This window comes from Octopus bimaculoides, chromosome 1 (genome assembly GCF_046866305.1).
Source record: "Octopus bimaculoides isolate indiv1 chromosome 1, ASM4686630v1, whole genome shotgun sequence".
Lineage (NCBI taxonomy): Eukaryota > Metazoa > Mollusca > Cephalopoda > Octopoda > Octopodidae > Octopus > Octopus bimaculoides.
Window position 1 is genome coordinate 19,236,860 of NC_142928.1, and position 20,000 is coordinate 19,256,859.

Consider the following 20,000-nt stretch of genomic DNA (forward strand, 5'->3'; position numbering starts at 1 on the left):
CAGATTCTGCAGTTATGAAACAGCTAAATCTTCAACTAATTGCCAAAAGAACAGACAAATCTTCAAATAATTGCTTACTAGGTTCAGAATAAGGACTAGATGTTTAAGTCCTAAATCTTAGAACACCATATTAACATTAAAAACAAGGTTATCTAAAGCAGCAATTTCCACCCTTTCACTAACATGGCCTACTTTACAAAATCAATAATTTTCCGTGACTGTTTTTTGTAACCATTTGATGATAAAAATCAAATATTCAAATATTTAAAATTATTAACCAATATAAATGAGATATCGAACTTTTAAAAAATTTCAAAATGAATATACATATTGTCACGAAATTTATTTTACGAAACTATGTTCTTTCAATCCATATCCAATATACAAAATACAGTACACAGTGATCTTCAAACATTTGATGAGATTGTTGAGTTTATGTATTTTCTGCAGTGTAATGCGTCCTTGTAATAATTGTAGGAACTGTGCATCAAATATTATCTCCTGTCTTTAATTTGTTTTTAATCATAAAAAGTTAGGAAAAGGTAGTTTTGCTCAAGTATGCTATTGGAAACAAATTCTCAAAGCAAATTCTGAGAATAAAGGAAATTTCCTTTTGTGCTGTATCGAAACACCCGGTCATTTGATATCGCTAAAGTAAAAAGATTCGTTTTTTACCACAAAATTGTTGATCATTTTAAAACCTTCCACCTGAGCAACTTTGTGAACAACACATACATTGACTGTGAAAGGGTCTGTTACCAGAACATAAAATTCTCTATTGGTATCGAGAAATAACAAAGCAACTAATCATTAAAATATCGCAAAGCCTCCTTTATTAACAAATAGAAATAATCTTCATCCGCATCATTTCCATTTTCTTCTAGAAAGTTTAAAAGGTTTGGCAAAAATACAATTTCTTCTTCCCTGCTTTTGAAGCCCATAACTCCGTTTTCATTTTGATTTTACTTTTTTTCCTAACACAGTGTAAATATTTTGTATTCTCTCAATGTTTACTACGTGTACTAATTTGCATAAACTCATTTTTTTCCCAAATATTCCAGATTTATTTTATTCTGTATATTTAAGAATATTTTTGTTTATTTCTTATGTTTGTAAAAGAAAAAAAAACCCAATCTAATTTTATTTTAATCCGTAGTCATATTATTTCCGTATGGAATAATAATGCATTATACATACGCAGTTTCTTAAATAATGACAGAGTTGTGGCCGTATGGTTCAGAATTTTACTCAGTATTTACGTGATTTTGAGTTCAATCTCACTGCAGCAGCACCTTGATCAAGTTTACTAGACAGACATGTGTGTGAAATCTGGCTGATGGAAACTATGTAGAAGTCGATCAGAGAGAGTCATTCTTATTCTTGTATGATAAGCTTAATCTTACTCGGTTTAGTTACACCCTTTGGTCCTTGCGTAAGTTTGAAACCCACTTCGTTGCGACATTTTGAGCCAGCTCTCCGGTCTGAAGATAACTTTTTCCCATCTACCAGTTATGGAGGCCCTGGAATGTTCTTTTCCCTTCTCGTGTAAAAATGTAATGACGTGTAGATTGAATTGAATTTTATAAACTTGCTTCATTTATTAAAAAATATTGTATTTTATAGTGGCTTGCACAGAGAGTGCTTCTATCAGTTTTAGATATCCTCTTTAATCATAGTTTGGAACCCAGATCGACAGCTTAGCATAGCAGGAATTGCGTTTGTGCAAACTCCACAGACATTTTCCTATTCTAATGAATGCTTTTCAAAGAATTGGTTTAAATTATTGAATACATCTGATGCGGTTGTGATATTTCTAATCATTTGCAAAATTAATATTCTATTATCTTTTCATTTTTAAAACACCGATTATACATAATTTATTATGCAAGTCGTTTCATCGAGGTGTATATTTTGTAATACAACAGTAATTTTTTTTCAAGTCCTTCAATGACTTGAGACAGAATGTCGTTAGATATGTCAATATGAGTAATTCTATGCTTAACAGTGATATTAGACATGGATAAATATTCTTCTTCCTCATCGTAATTCCTAATATATTTCTACAATTTTCTTGGTATATGAATAAATTTCTGCTTGATATGTGATGTTTTTAATGGGGGAGGGCGCACTATTTTCATTGCTACATTACATGAAGCTTCTGTGACTGCTAAATTTTTTTTTCTGATAACACCCACCACCATCAAACCGTCATTTTATTACCATTTCAGATTTTCATTTAAAAACTTCACATCGTGACACTTAAACTTACTATGATTCGTATTTAAATGCCACTGTAATTTGTTTGGTTTCAATGATAACATTGAAAAGGATTTCCATGCATATGACGCATTATGGCCTTTCTACTCTTATAATAACTATGAATGTAAATTCAAATTTCATATAATCATTCACATATTTTCTTTCCGATGAACGCATTATTACACAAAATAAGGTACTATATGATAATTTAAGTTTTACTGTTACACTAATGTTGAAAATCAAGCATAAAATATAAATAGTCTTGTTACATGCAACTTGATATTCAGCTTAAAAACGCAATAAACTAATTAACTAATTTGCTCTTCATCCTGCCACGGTTGCTCAAATAAGGTTCTTGTTTATTGGGCTCGATTTTATCGGCTGAGTTATATCCTCAATTACCTGGCCTTGTTCCAACGTAAGAAACTGTTTTAATGGGCAATGGTTTCAGAGAGAATCGTTAAATCGTCTGACAAAATGCCTTGTCGTATTCGTTCTGACTCTCGACCTTCTGAGTTCAAATCCAACCAAGAACTTTAACTTGGTTGGTATATTAGTAGCATCATAACGTCTAATATATATATATATATATATATATATATATATATATATATATATATATATATATATATATATATATATATATATATATATATTGATAGAAAGGACAACAAAAGAAAGAGACCTCGATATTATGTAAACAGAGGAATTTATCTGTAAAAATATGTGACACTTATTCGGTAGCCATGATAAAATTCCGAGTTTCGGATGCCGGAGTGGGAACCCACGCCGCCATCTCTTCAGTTATCCGGCGTGGGTTCCCACCCCGGATAACTCGGAGTTTTATCATGGCTACCGAATAAGTGTCACATATTTTTACAGATATATATATAAAAGGTCTGATCGAAAACTATCGGGACTGGTGCTATGAAAAGAAAACTAAAACAGATATCGATTCGGCATTTAATCTCTCACGAAATTGTCCTTCTCTGAAGCCACCCACTTTATCCAGGGTTGTTTCCATCGATGGAAGCATTCCCGTCGTGTTGTCTTGGATTTTCTCGACATCTGGAAATCTTTTGGAGTCTTCCACTGTAAAGACTGAGACCTTGTAATCGGGGTCATAACTATACACCCACGAATCCTCACCTGTTATGACTATTTTCAAAAACATTTCGCCTTCTTCGACACAAGCAAGGAGATCCTGCGCAGAAGAAACCTGGTCTTCCTTTCGATACCACTTTACACTACACACTTTACTTCCAAGCACTGCTATTAACAATGGAAGTGAACAAGAATGTTATAACTTAGTGCGCATGCGTGACAGAGTTCAAAACATATACCATCCTCATCGTTTAACGTCCGCTTTCCATGCTGGTATGGGTTGGACGGTTTGGCTGAGGACTGGTGAGCCAGAAGGCTGCACCAGGCTCCAATCTGATCTAGCAGAGTTTCTACAGCTGGATGCCCTTCCTAACGCCAACCACTCCGAGAGTGTAGTGGGTGCTTTTACGTGCCACCGGCACGAGGGTCAGTCAGGCGGTACTGGCGACGGCCACGTTCAAATGGTGTTTTTTACGTGCCACCTGCATAGGAGCCAGTCAAGCGGCACTCGCAACGACCTCGCTCGAATATTGTTTTTCACGTGCCACCGGCACAAGTACCAGTAAGGCGACGCTGGTAATATATATATATATATATATATATATATATATATATATATATATATATATATATATATATATATATATATATATATATATATGTAATCATTAAAATATGAATCCGAAAGAGAAGCACACTCCGAGTTATCGAGCAGTAGCGTATTTAGAAAATTTTAGTTATGCCCGGTTCATAGGGTTGCCCAGTGTTTCGCGTGTAATGCTAAACGCTTTATGGACATAAAACTCTGGGTAACCTTATGAACCGGCCATACCCGATATTCCCGCTCTCTCCTCTACTCTATCTCACACACATAGACATATGATTCACAATAGAACAGCAAAGACTGAATTTAAAATACATCAAAACAAAGTAATTATGCAAATATTATACACCATTGAATTACTGAATCAACTTCTGAATCACCCTGCACATATATATATATATATATATATATATATATATATATATATATATATATACATGTACGTGCGTGTGTATGTATATAAAGAGAACTGGAAAGTAATTATCGTTAAACGGGACTCAACTCATAGCATTTTGCTCAACAATAAATAATTTTAAAAAGAAAATATTTCTAATAACTGGCGAAATTTATATTAATTTACAAATCACATGTTAATTAAATCCTAATACTGGAAAGCAATAATTAATTTTATATCAATCCGTATATATTACAATAAACAGGACTATTCCTAGCAAAAACACTGCTGTATTTATTCAGAGCAGAAATGTTTAATTTTTCGCGAAATATTCTTGTTTAATGTAATGTACACGCATTAATATAATGATTATTATTGTTTTACAGGAATAGAATCTTAATTATCGTGTTAATTTTTAATTAGTATAAATTTGAACAGTTATTAGTAATATTTCAAATTTTAAAATTTGGGTAAAAAGCAATGAGTCAGCCGAGTCTTCTTAAACAGTATCTTGTGCACTGTTTTGTTTAGCTTTCAATACACATACATACATACATACATATACACACACATATATAGTCATGCAAACATACGCACTCACACACACTCACATATATACACACATACACACACGCGCATGCATACACAAATACATATATACTTACATAAACACATACATTTTAAATGACCATCGATTATATATCAGAATATATTATTTAAATATTTAATTCTAGTTGAAATAGTTTAGCTGTCAAATATCTTCTGTAAAATACTGTCTTTATCTATCTATCTATCTATCTATCTATCTATCTATCTATCTATCTATCTATCTATCTATCTATCTATCTATTTATCTGTCTATCTATCTGTCTATCTGTCTATCTGTCTATCTATCTATCTATCTATCTATCTATCTATCTATCTATCTATCTATCTATCTATCTAACTGTCTGTGTGTCTGTCTATCTATCTATCTGCCTGTCTGTCTTGCTTTCGTTCTTTCTTTCTTGTCCTTTGTACCTTTTATTATTTCTATACATCTTTCTTTTAGTGTTCTCTCACAAGCTATTTCTAACATTCAGCTCTTTCTATATATTTAAAAAGAAATCAATACTAGACTGGCCTTATATGGTAAACCCGTTAGACATAAGGGCTTCATATTATTTCTCAAAACCATGTTTATAAATGAATTTTTGTTTGTATTTTCATTTGTGGTTCATATTTTTCCTAATATAATTTGTATAAGTATCGTTATATATTTCTGTAAGCTCAATTTGACCTCTGAGGAAGGGTTAGGCAACAAGAAAGATTTGATCTGGTGTAAGGTCGATATTAGAGTAATAAAAATATAATATATATTTTAAAATATATAAATTACTTTATTGAATGGTGGTGCTCTTGATCATTCTGTTAAGACCATCATAGATACATGTGTGTGGGTGGGTGTGTCTTTGTATATATGAATATATATATATATATATATATATATATATATATATATATATATATATATATATATATATATATATATACATACACGCAAAAACACACACACACACAGGGACACAGAAACAGACACAGACACAGACACGCGTGCGCGAACGCGCAGGCTTGAATATTTGGATATGTAGCCGTGTGGTTGGAAGCTTGCTTCCCAGTCATGTGATGTGGTTCCTGGTTTAGTTGCACTGCGTGGCACCTTGAGCAAATGTGTTCTACTCTAGCCTCGGATCGACCAAAGCCAAAAGATTCAGTAGATGGAAACTGAAAAGCTTGTCATATATATATATATATATATATATATATATATATAAGGGGGGTGCGTGCGTGTGTTTTGTGTTTGTTTCCCGCCACCGCTTGACAACCGGTGTTGGTGTGTTTAAGTCAACATCACATAGCGGTTCGGTAAAAGACACCGATAGAATAAGTACCGGGTTTAAAAAAGTTCGGAGATCGATTCATCCGACTAAAAATTCTTCATCGCGATGTCCCAGCATGGCCACAATTTAACAATTGAAACAAGTAAAAGATAAAAGCTATATATATATATATGTTTTGCGAAATTTTTCTGGAGAACATTATTTTTCTTTGTGGTTGGGTCGTTGGTGACCTCTTTCTAGCATATTGGATGTCCACCTAGTGGTCATCCTTTATACACGTATATATGTGTGTGTTTGTGTCTGTTTGTCCCCTCCCTCACCGTCGCTTGACAACTGATGTTGGTGTGTTTACAGGTGAGGATATATAAACCTCAGAGGGATAGAAATGTCCAAGATTAGACTGGTTGAATACCTTATGATATAGGTGCACACATATATTATTATTATCATTATAAAGAGAGATGGAGATAATTTGTTAATACATTGACAAGACCTATATATATGTATATATATATATATACGCAATGGAGAGAGAGAGAGTGAGAGAGAAAGAAGAGAAACCGGGATAGAGAGGTAACGATATAGGGACGATAAATAAATATATTAAAGTGTAATATATATATCATTGATATTTTAAAAGAATCCGCAGTGCAGCGGTGCAGCGGTGCAGCGGTGCAGCGGTGCAGCGGTGCAGCGGTGCAGCTACTTTTAATTCGTTCACGGGAGCTGCTTGTTTCATGTCCGACAATATGCACATTGTTTTTCAGACATGAAATAAATATGCAGTGCAGTGTTTCAAGATCTGTTATAGTGTTACCAACGTAGTCATAGAGTAATAGAATAATATTATACACAGTTTGTTACCGATTTTCTTCCATACTAGGGATTGCTTAAAGAGTTTGATATATATTACATTCTCACTGCATATTTTCACTAATCTTAATAATATAGCCACAATAAAGGCAAAGAGAAGTTAACGGGTATGTTCTTTTAGATAAATGCATGAAAGACTTTCTAGAGGGTGTTTAATTCTTCACGTCAAGATAAAAATAATAGGAAAGAGCTTTCAAAGAGAAAGCACGTATAACAAAAAATATACATTCCAAGGATGTTCTCTCCTAAGGCTGCACATTCTCTATCACTTTATGCAAAATTACACAATCTCTCAAAATAAGACGCTTCTGAAAATATGAAATTTAGAATAAAACTCTGTATTTCGTGGTTCTTTGTTAATTTCACAACTGCATCATATTCGGTTATCAAGAAAGTTCTTGCGGAATTTTAATTTTTGGTTTTAAATTATGTATTTTCAAATTAATTTTCGTGAAATTACTTTGATTTTATATATTATATTAAAGCTCGTTTTTCGCTGTATCTAATCATGTTACTCTTTTTCTTTTTGAAGAATTAGGTCTATTTTTCCGGAACGTTGAATACAACATGGACAAAAAGTAAATTCGCACAATTTTCTTATTCCAGTTCAAGCTAGGCTGAAAAGCTGCTGAAACAGCTCACGATATCAACGATGCGTTTGGCCCAGGAACCACTAATGAACCTACAGCACAATGGTGGTTCAAGAAATTTCGTAGCGGTGACCAGAGTCTTGAAGATGATAAGCGTAGTGGTCGGCCATCGGATGTTGACAACGATCAACTAAGATCCTTAGTCGAAGCCAATCCACGTACAACTGTTCGAGGGCTTGCTTCTGAATTAGACGTAACGTATACGATAATTTCCAACCACTTGAAAGAGATTGGGAAAACAAAAATACTTGAGAAATGGGTGCCGCACGAACTGAACGACAACCAATGAAAAGAACGCCGTTTTGAAGTGTCGTCCTCCCTTCTTTTACGCAACAAATACCCGTTTCTCGACCGGATTGTGACTTGCGATGAAAAGTGGATTCTTTATGACAAACGGCGACGCTCAGCTCAGCGCAGTGGTTGGGCGCCGACGAAGCATCACGTACTTTCCGAAGTCAAAGTTGTACCAAAAGAAGGTCATGGTGACTGTTTGGTGGTCTGCGGCCGCTTTCATCAATCACAGCTTTTTGGATCCAGGCGAAACCGTTACGGCAGAGAAGTACTGTCAGCAAATGGATGAAATTCATAAGAAACTCCGACAACAACAGCCAGCATTGGTCAACAGAAAAGGTTCAATTCTTCTCCACGACAACGCTCGGCCGCACGCCGCACAACTGACCCTCCAGAAGTTGAACGAATTGGGCTACAAAACTCTGCCTCATCCGCCATACTCACCAAACCTCTCGCCCACCAACTACCACTTTTTCAAGCAATGCGTGAGAAATGCTTCAAAAACCAAGACGATGCCAAATACGCCTTCAACGACTTCATCGCCACCAGAACACAGGATTTTTACGCTACTGGCATAAATAAACTTGTTTCGCGTTGTCAAAAGTGTGTTGATTCTGATACTGCTTATTTCGATTATTAAAGTTTTGTTTGAGCCGAGATATGTGCATCTGAATTTAAAGGTTAAAAACCGCAAGAACTTTCTTGATAACCTAATAGTTTACAAAATAACGGTGAAATTTCCATGGGTGCTGCTAGTCTTAACTATTTCTATCTATCTATCTATCTATCTATCTATCTATCTATCTATCTATCTATCTATCTGTGTGTGTGTGTGTGTGTGTGTGTGTAAGTGCTATGTATCTGTGTGTGTGGAAACGTAGGTATACGTGTATGGGCATGAACAAGCTATCATACAGGCAAAACTCGAAGTCACTGTCAGTCCCAAATTCGTAAGAAATTTGACTCCATTCACAGTATGTAAACCTTTTATCGGTAAATGTTTGTTGCTATTGAGTACACACACACATACACATTTGAGTGTATGTGCGTACGAAAGTATGTATGTTTGTATATATTTATGTGCCTATGTGTGTGTATGAGTACGGAAACATTCCAAGTCTATCAATCCATCGACCTCTAGTTCTATCTCGCTCTTCATACGTACATATGTGTATATATATACATACATAGATACATACGTACATACAGACACACACACACACACACACACACACACACACACACACACACACACACACACACACACATATATATATATATATATTAATATGTATGTGTGTGTAAATCCAAATATGGGTGTGTGTGTGTGTGTACATGATATATTTTGTTCATAAGCACAACGTATATAATCACAGCATTAAAAGTGCTGTTTGGTAGTGGAACAATCTAAATATTTGATAGCTTGCGAAACAAATTAGTACTGGAGAAAATACAACAACACTAACAACCACAACAACAACAATAACAACCACAAAACAAACAAGACAAAATTTGCAGTTACTTCGCCGTTAGGAAGCTGAAGACAACATTAGTTGAGTGTAGCCATTACTTCAGTTCCAGCGAAGATGCCAGCGTCGTTACTAGCAAACAATGCAGTAGGATATTTCCTTTGAGATAACTACTTGTTATGCTACCTAATCTGTTGGTAAAAACATAAAAGAATAATATATAAAAAAAGAAATAAAATGCAATCATGTGACTGACCTTGTTTTAATCTTGAGACTAATGGAGGACGAAATAAAAAAATAAAAGTTTGCCCACGGAAGATTTTTTTTTCAAGGAAATTAAACTTTTACATCAATTGACATATACGAAGACAGTTTAGTTTAGAATTTAATTTTCTAAATTCCTATTTTAACAGGTCAAAACACTGTGAAGAAATATTTTGGGTTTTTTCTTGTGTGTGTGTATTGTGTTGGTTTCTTTTTCTTAGTTATGATATTTTTTTTTGTGTTGTGGTTTTGTACTATATCTTTTGAACCATGCAACTTGCCGTCAAACAAGAGAATTTGTATTTCTATCCATCATTGATAGTTTAGCGGCGGTGGTGGTGGTAGTGGTGGTGGTGGGTAGAGTGATGTTTTTGTGGTGTTATGAGGGGGTGTGTTCTTCAAAAGAAATAAGAGATCTAACAAGGAAGGAAGAAAGCAAAAGAAAAATAAATCAGAAAATTTCAGAAAAATAAAAGCCAAACAAACAAAATGATATTTCCTGTTATAAACAGAACTGTAATTATAGAAAACAAGAAAAGCAAGTAAGAAATTGAAATGTAAGTATACATAAGTAAATGAACACAAGATGTCTGCGAATAATGGTAAATGTTGTGGATAGATAAGAAATCGGAGCTATGAGATGGCTTGTACAGAGCTACCTACCTCACATATGGCTTTCGTTAGATCATTTTCGTCTTTATTCCATTGCTGCTTATATTTCATAATTTCACATGCAAGCAGCTGTTCAACTGTTTTTTGTTCTTTCTAAAAACAAACATAAGACAAAATTGGTGGATTAGCTGATCCATCTGTTTTCATTCCTTTTCTTTCAACATTTTCAGTTAAAAGAAAAGCCTAAAATTTTGTCAAATTCCTAGCTTACACCGAACTTTCAAAATCTTTCTAGGTCAATTTGGTTCAGTGACAGCGTAAAGATGTAACGTTTCTTTCTAGTCTCTATTCAACTCGGTACATAAATGCGGTGATATGAGACTTAGCAAACATGTAAAAAAAAAAAAAGAAAAAAAGGCTCTGTTGAGAAGAGCTTAGCCGCCATTGAACTAATTTTGGTGTATGGTTAGAATCGCGGTTAATCGCCATTTCAGTTGCGTTTACGATGGGAATTGAGGCCTCATTTACATATTTCTCTATTAACCTCTAATTATGACATCTCAAGACTATTAATTAAATAATTTATGCTTCATATTGAGTCTGCGACTAAAATGTTTTAAAGGACAGATCGTAGCTTCTAAACAGCAATAAAACGTTTTGTTTCTGGAGGCCAGTTACATATACCTCTGCAGGTAATGCAAACTAAAATATTATAAAGATCGTTGAAATATTTTGTTGTAGATTATTTTGTATGTCACTTCTATTTTTTAACTATTATAAATCCTTCACTGCGGAGGCAGCCGATTTCCAACAAAGATACAACGCTCTATCTTTGGAATGTAGTTAACACAGACAAATTGGAACTTTAGAAAAGTCTTGCATATGTTTACTGTTCCGCTGACCGATTGCACTTGTAATGTACGAATTAGCCTTTTTATTATGAGAGGCTAATGCTTCTACTATATTGTGGGTTCTTATTTCTTTGTCCTCGGGATAATCTTTTCGACGGATTTCATTATAGAGTGTCCTAGCTATAAACGTCATGACTCATCGGTAGATAATACCGTGATGACGTTTTGGGACAACTGCTTATGATGTGGGTGATATCTTCAGTGTGAACTCCACAAAGTCTACATTGGTTGTCACAAAGTCTGCATCGGCTGCTTTTCCTGCATCTCTATCTCTTTTGGGCATCGGGTACTTGGTTGATATTTCCTGTTCTTGGATTGCAAACGCATACCCCTCAAAGTGGGAGGTAGCAATCCGGCTATTCGTCCATGATAAACTGCTTTGATGATCAATTTACTATCATCACGGAGTTTCTACTAACATATCCATACATAGTCTTCTGCTCATATACGCTCTTCCTTTCATCTGATGATACGTTCTCTGGGCATGTATTCTAGGTTATCAAAGAGTTGCTCAATGAGCTGCCTTGCAAGTTTTATGATGTTATCAGTCTCATGTATGCAAACTTGGTCAAGAGATGCACTTCGACAATTAGTTGCTAAAAGATGTTGGTGAAGGAATATGATGCGACATTCTAAGGCATTTTGGATCGATGTTAAGCCTCTGCCGCCTTGTTTTCGTTTTCGGTAGACGTGGTTTACGTCACTGTTTATGTGGAAATTATGTGTACTTGTTAGTATTTTTAGGGTTTTCATATCAATGGCTCGGATCTCATCAAGCGTCCAATCAAGCAGCCCAAATGTTAGTATGAGTACTGGCACTGCAAAAACATTGTGGGCCACTGTATTATTAAATGCTGTAAGTTCTGAGGTCCAAAGTTACTTTATTCGGCTGTAGTATTCTTTAGTGACACGTGTTTTGTTACAGGTGCCATTATAGGATATGTTTTCATCCATTCCTAGATACCTATAATATTCCTCGTCAGATACAGGGGAAACAGTCAAATCATTGATGAAGATGTTGCTAGTCTGGTTTATAGTCTTCCCCCTTTTCACAACCATATAACAACACTTACCCTGACCAAACTCCAACCCTACATCTTTTGAGAATGTTGTAATTAGGCCAAAGCTTTTTTTCATTTCATGCATGTTTATTGTATAAAGTTTCAAGTCATCCACAAAGAATCTGTGTAATTTTGGTATTTCTGTTTCCTTGCGACTCAGTGAGATATCCTTCAGACTTCCTTAACATGAATGACAAGTGATTCGCAGATAGCATAAACATCACAGAGAGGCTGTCTCATATATGCATGTGTGTATGTATGTTAAACTGAAATTTTAGTCACTCTGTTTCCACGTACAAACACATATACTTCGCTTGCTTAGACTTTCTTCACATACTGTTTATATATATATATATAAACATCCTTTAATTATACATACGTGCATACACACACACACACACACACACACATGCCCGCCCGCCCGCCCGCACACGCTCAGTTACCTTCAAGCAAATTCTACTCACAAACCTTGGTCTGCCCAACTTTGAGTTAGAAGACACCTTCCCAAGGTAACGCAGAACGATGTAAATGTGCCGCAAACTTCTTAACAACTCTAGCCATGCCAACACCTTCAAATAATTTGAAGCTATTAAATCCTAAATTCATATTTTCAAAATTAATTAGTTGGAAGAGATCCTTCTGGGCATATGAGATTAGTTTGGTTAAAGTCAGGCTTCACCCTTTTCATAGCAATCTACTCATGAATTCGTCTATTTTTATAATGCAAACCATCAGTTTTAAAGTGGTCTAAACGTAAACCTTTCATCAACATTTCATGTTAATAGCAAAGTTATTTTACAAAATTCTTTATTATTTTCGAAATTAACAAAAACAAAGGCTGAGTATATTTGCATAGTCTGTTGTCTGTGAAAAATAGGTGAAATGGGAAGTTTGATATTCCGGAAAATGGTTGGTATACGAACTATAGTGAAAGGCAAGGCAGAATGGGTGATTACACTGAGAAGCATGGGTTGCCAGCTTGTACTCAGGGAATAGCAGGTATTATGCAGTTAGCCAACTCTGAAGAGAAGACAATTATAGTTACTGCAGAATAGGCAGCCCAAGAAGACATCGACTGTATGAGATGGATACTGGAATCTCTTTCAAGTAAATCTTTGCCATTCTGCCAAATGACTTGTTTTGGGATCACCTCTAGCGTATAGTAGGTTGCATAATTTCTCTTAAATTTATATTATCAAGAGTGCAATGGTTGTAGATTAGTTCTAGATATCTTATACACACGCACATATACATACAAACACACGTATTTAACTATAAAAGCATATATAGCTTTTACTAAACTGAACAGGAATGGAAGCCAAATAGGTCAACATTTCCATTCTTTGAGTGTCAAACCCGCATGTTATCTTTCGAGGTTAAAACCTGAAAATTATTTTATAGAAATACTAGAAATGTATTCTTATATAGAATTAATAAAACTGACGAGTTTACTTCTTGCTGCAGTTATTGTATTCTGCTACCTTTGTACTGCGGTTGGCATTATAGAGATTATACATTTCGAAAAATATTTCTGCCAATTGGCAAATGTTAACATTTACAAAATACCCAACCCTTTATGGTTTAGAAAATGAAGACATAGACACATCATATGTGTGTGTGTGTCTGCATACACACACACACACACACACATATATATATGTATGTATCTGTGTGTGTGCGTGTGGGTGTATGTGTATGAATGTATATCCATGTGTATGGATATATCCATATATATACACACACGCATACACACATATATATATATATGTGTGTGTGTGTGTGTGTGTGTGTGTGGTGTGTATGTATGTATTGCGTGAGTGTATGTATGTATGAATATTGATATAAGAAGTGCGTGGCATTAAGATACATAGAGTGTGTATTTTCAATAAAGACACAGTTTAAACTTAGCTTTGCAAAGTTTATATTGTAGTTCTGTCAGGTTTCTCTCTCAGCGGCCAGGAGAGACTTGAAAGTTAATCGACTCGGTTAGTTTTAGCATTTACTTCTGATTCATCAGAGATCGGTTCTTCATTTTCCTGATCAAGAGAAAACAGGAGCTTATATCTACCATCTCGGTCAGAATTAAGCTGATCCGCATTAATTTGTATAAAGTGGAATCGTTGTCAACGTCATCGAAGGAACGAACATTTAACTACACAAGCTTACGATAGAGATGTGTTTTCTGTAAACACGTGATTTTAATTCTGCTGCGAAAGATAGTAGCAAGTAGTTAATCCACAAAATTTCTCTCTCAGGTCAAGTAAAGAAGATCAACCAAATTAATTTCAGCGTATATTAATTACATCATCAATAATTAGGCGTAGGAGTGGCTGTGTGGTAAGTGGCTTGCTTACCAACCACATTATTCCAGGTTCAGTCCCACTGTGTGGCGCCTTGGACAAATGTCTTCTACTATAGCCTCGGACTGACCAAAGCCTTGTGAGTGGATTTGGTAGACGGAAACTGAAAGAAGCCCGTCGTATATATGTATATATATATATGTATATATATGTATGTTTGTGTGTCTGTGTTTGTACCCCCAACATCACTTGACAACCAATGGTGGTGTGTTTACGTCCCCGTAACTTAGCGGTTCGGCAAAAAGTGACCGATAGAATAAGTACTAGGTTTACAAAGAAAAAGTCCTGGGGTCGAGTTGCTCGATTAAAGGCAGTGCTCCAGCATGGCCGCAGTCAAATGACTGAAACAAGTAAAAGAGTAAAAAGTAAAGAGTAATTAGTTGGCTCATTTTCCCTGACCACAGGCAGAATAGTCGCGTATACCATTTTTTAATTATCTTTTTGGAAGTCCCTCACGACAAAATGGCAAGAAACGATCTGAGACAGTTATTTAAAGTGTTGGGGAGTTACAAGAGAAAAGGACAGAAATCTAACGAGAAGAATATAACACGATCAATGCAAGGTTTTAAAGAATTGACATGATATTTATCTGACAAGCAAAAAGAATTAGAGTTCGATGAGACATGTTAAAGAAACTATTAAAGCAGAATCACTTCTTACAAGAGGAGGACAGTAACAGCGAAAATATGACAAATAGAGGAAAGAGAACTCATACGCTTAGTAACTTTAGGAAGATATACAAAACTTAGTTCGGCAAAACAATGACCATGGAAGTTTGTATACAATAGAGCTACAGGAACGATGTTCTAGCTCTGTTACCCATCTCACTGTTGGTTCAATCTCTGCTTTGGCTATTATGTATCTCCCAGGCAAACATCGATTAGTCTGCTTCGTTCAAACTATCAAACTGTGGTTAGACACTACGCATACGTCAGAGCTGACTAGAGAATGGTAAATGTATTTCCCTTTGCAAAAATGTTTCTTCCTGTAAGTTATATGCAAATATTCAAATATTCGATAGAACATTCCAGCTGAGCCGTCAGAGGAAAATCAATGGAAAACATCGATGTAAATTATAGAAGTAAAATTCTCTTCACAAATAAATGGTTGTAGACACAGAAGCTACCTGTAGACATATATCTAGAAGTAAAAAGAGCATCTTGATGTAAATAGAACATCAAGGTACAGTAAGGAGATCTAATAGTACAGAGATCTGGTTGTAGATAGAAAATAACTACAAAGAGGAAATGTAGTTGTGGACAGGGTGTGTTACTGTAGACGGAGCATGTAGTTGTAGATAGGGCATGTTGCTGTAGCTAGGGCATGTAGCTGTAGAGAAAGCATACAGCTAGTACAGCTGTTTACTAGACATAGCTGTAGATACGAAATGTCGCTATGGACAGGGCATGACACTGTAGACAGAGCGTGTAGCCATAGACTGAACATCTAGTTGTGGACAGTGCATGTGGCAGTAAACAGCATGTATCTGTAGAAAGAATATAGTTGTAGATAGAACATGTAGCTCTGGTCAGGCCATCTAGCTATAGATAGAGCATATAGCTGTGGACAGGATATGCATCTGTAGACGAAATATGTTGTTGTAGATAATAGATGTAAAGAAGGCGCAGGAGTGGCTGTGTGGTAAGGAGCTTGCTTACCAGCCACATGGTTCCAGGTTCAGTCCCACTGCGTGGCACCTTCGTCAAGTGTCTTCTACTAGAGCCTCAGGCCGACCAAAGCCTTCTGAGTGGATTTGGTAGACGGAAATTGAAAGAAGCCCGTCGTCTATATGTATATATATGTGTGCGTGTGTGTTTGTGAGTCTGTGTTTGTCTCCCCCCCCCCCCACCAACATTGCTTGACAACCGATGCTGGTGTGTTTACGTCCCCGTAACTTAGCGGTTCAGCAAAAAAGACCGATAGAATAAGTACTAAGCTTGCAAAGAATAAGTTCTGGGGTCGATTTGCTCGAGTAAAGGCGGTGCTCCAGCATGGCCGCAGTCAAATGACTGAAACAAGTAAAAGAGTAAAAAAGTAAGGCATGTTGGACTGTTAACTACACACTTGGCAACTAGCTATAGATAGGGCGTCTCGTTTTAGATGTAACAAGCAGCTGTGGGTAAAAAGTCTTTTTTTTTTAATATTACATTGCTATTGATAAAACCTGGAGCTGTAGACAACACATCCAGCTGAAGACAGGACACCCATCTAGAAATAAGGTCAATTAGCTGCCGATGGGATATGCACATGTAGATAGGCCAGGTGGTTGTAGATATGGCAAACTGTTGTGTGGAGTATATGTAGAAATAGACAGAACATCTGGCCGTTGACGGAGCAGCTATGTATAAATATAGCAGGCATGTATAAAGAGAGATAGCAGTTGTGGACAGGGTGTCTAGATGTAAATAGATCGTATACATATGTAAACTGAGTATATAATATACAGCTTAGTAATTTACACAGCTTAAATTTAGCAGTCTTTTCTCATAAACGCTGTGCATGGCATTTGAATTCAAAACTTGAATGTATAGATAGAGGTTGACACATTTCTCTTGCCGGTCGGGATACATGTTAGCCTCAAGGCTATTGATATCTATCTATAGGAATATTCCCCTGACGACACGAATGGGTCCCTTAATTGGCTCCTAACGTCGAAATTGCAATGGGAATTTACCAGTTATTTTTAAGTTGTGGATTCTATTTGCCATGTCGCTCGCAGACTGCTTTTATCGTGAAGAAGAATACTATGAGTGATAAAAATGGCTTTATAGCGGTTTGCATTGCTATTTCTAAACATTTAAGGGTTTTGAAACCCTCTTAATTATAATTGTAACTCGTTCATATTTATAAACATTCTTCTTGTATGTATTTTATGATAACATGTTTGGCCATTGATATATTCATAAATAATTATTAATTGTTTATAACGAGTGTCTGTGTGGTAAGTAGGTTGCTTACCATCCACATGGTTCCGGGTTCATTCCCATTGCGTGGCACCTTGGGCATGTGTCTTCTACTAAAGCCTCGGGCCGACCAAAGCCTTGTGAGTGGATTTCGTAGACAGAAAATGAAAGAAACCCGGCGTATATATGTATATATATATATATATATATATATATATATATATATATATATATATATATATATGTTTCTGTGTTTGTGTTTGTCCCCCCAACATCGCTTGACAACCGATGGTGGTGTGTTTACGTCCCCGTAACATAGCGGTTTGGCAAAAGAAACCGATAGAATAAGTACTAGGCTTCCAAAGAATAAGTCCTGGGGTCGATTTGCTCGACTAAAGGCCGTGCTCCAGCATGGCTGCAGTTAAATGACTGAAACAAGTAAAAGAGTAAAAGAGTATCCTCCGTAATGTGTTATTACATTATTTTTTAATTATATATATTATATATATATATATCTGGTCCAATGCCCTAAGCTTTACACCATTTTGTAAAAGGCTCAAGAGAGATGAACAGGGAATGTCAGTCGCATATCAGCCCGCTGCATTGCAAAGCAGATTCATACTGGTAAACCCTGTCAGCGAAAGCACGTTGTTGATAAGTATGTCTGTGAGTGTATGTGCGTGTTGGTGGGTTGGGGTGAGGTTTTGAAGTGGTTCAAGAACTGTCTTGAAGTATCCCTGAAAGTCATCGCGGTTGACTTCTGAGAGCTGCTTCAACCAAAACTGAAGCAACTGGGACACTAGGATTCATAGTGGTGGCCCAAAAGTTGAAACTAAAGGAACTGCAAATTCTGAGAAACATTAAACCACAAAGCTAACAATGGTCTCAAGTGCTGCACTTTACCATACATGCTCTACATTTGGGAACGTCTCCTTGCTCGGATAGGACCAGATCTGACTAGACTAGACCAGACCAATCAAAATCAGTCTAGACCTGACCAGATCAGAACAGGCCAGATCAGATCCGATCAGACAAGACCAGATCATAAAAGACCAGGTCAGACATGGCCAGATCAGGTTAGAGTAGAACAGATATCCAAGTGAATCCTGAGTGATAGTCATGGTCGAAAACGAAGGACGAATAACAGAGCGGCAGAAAAAGAAAATAACATTGTGATAGGTTGTTGTTGTCTTTTATGAGTTCAAAACCTTGCCAGTTTGTTAACATTATTTAACCCTAGGTCGTCCTGGCCAATTAAATCTATGATCGAAGCTATTCTAGCTGTGTCCATTCCGTTCTATGCAGAACTACGTAATCTAATATGACTTTTTCTTGAGAGAGTAGGATACCATTTGAGAAAGATCTCAATGCAATTTCAATGATTATGTAGTAGTTCTTTCATTAGCTCGTTTAGGCGGGTAGAACTATCTAAAGATGGAGACAGAAGACGTAAAGTGAGATAAAATAAGCACCAGTTCAGTTGTAGCATTAATATAAAACAACTGTTGCCTCACACGAAAATTTGTAGTCATGTTGTAGCCAATAAAATATTACACATCAAATAAGATTCACAAATAAAAGGATCGTATAACGAGCTAGCAATGGAGCCTCTTTATGGTTGCTTGCCTTGCAAGAAATAACAGTCAAATTTCTCTGAAATCATGCTTTTACGTTTGAAAAAAAAATGTCGATAATGTAACCCTAGAAACATTATGTATGAAAGGGGGAAAAAATAAACATAAATACGAGATGCTCACCACTGGGGCGCCTTTAGCCAACCGTCTGAGTGATCAGTACTAACCCAGTGGGGTTAAACGGCAATAGCGAAAGCATGAACAACAGCGGTCATATTTTACAGAAACCACTTCTAAAATGTCAAATAATTGTTGATATAAATTTAAAGGAGACTTGCAGAATTGAATGAAATGGAGAATTCTAAAAGATCTCATTGAGAATGTGTGATTTCTATGGCTTAATCATCATCAGCGTTCACAACATCGCGGCATCACACTTCACTAAACTGTCAATACATGGAACCAAGAACAAACATTGAGAATCTCGGCTAAAATTTCTGAGGATTGTTGACTCTTTTAAGCTAGTAATTGTTATTAGTGGTAGCGGTGATGGTGGTGGCTGTGGTGGTAGCGGTTGTGGTTGTGGTTTTGTGGTTGTGCTATTTGTGATGGTGGTGGTGGCGGCTAGTGGGTGCGATGGTAGAATTTGGTGTGGTAGTTGTAGTGCTGATAATGGTTGTGGAGATGGTACTGGAAGTAGTAGTTGTGGTGATAGTAGCTGAGGTGGTGGTGGTGGTGGTGGTAGTAGTGGCAGTGGTGATTGCTGTGATAGTAGTAATAGTAGTAGTAGT

The 20,000-nt window shown here is 36.1% G+C and overlaps 1 protein-coding gene across 3 annotated transcripts in view; it reads right to left on the bottom strand.

The window, feature by feature from the left end:
* The window catches only part of LOC128247021 (uncharacterized), an 811,207-nt gene that overhangs the window by 201,025 nt on the left and 590,182 nt on the right, over nucleotides 1–20,000 (bottom strand). For all 3 annotated transcript variants that reach the window (XM_052965583.2, XM_052965578.2, XM_052965575.2), the window contains exon 9: nucleotides 10,452–10,553. In XM_052965583.2, coding sequence (XP_052821543.1) covers nucleotides 10,452–10,553 — 102 coding nt within the window. The remainder of the gene's footprint in view (nucleotides 1–10,451; nucleotides 10,554–20,000) is intronic.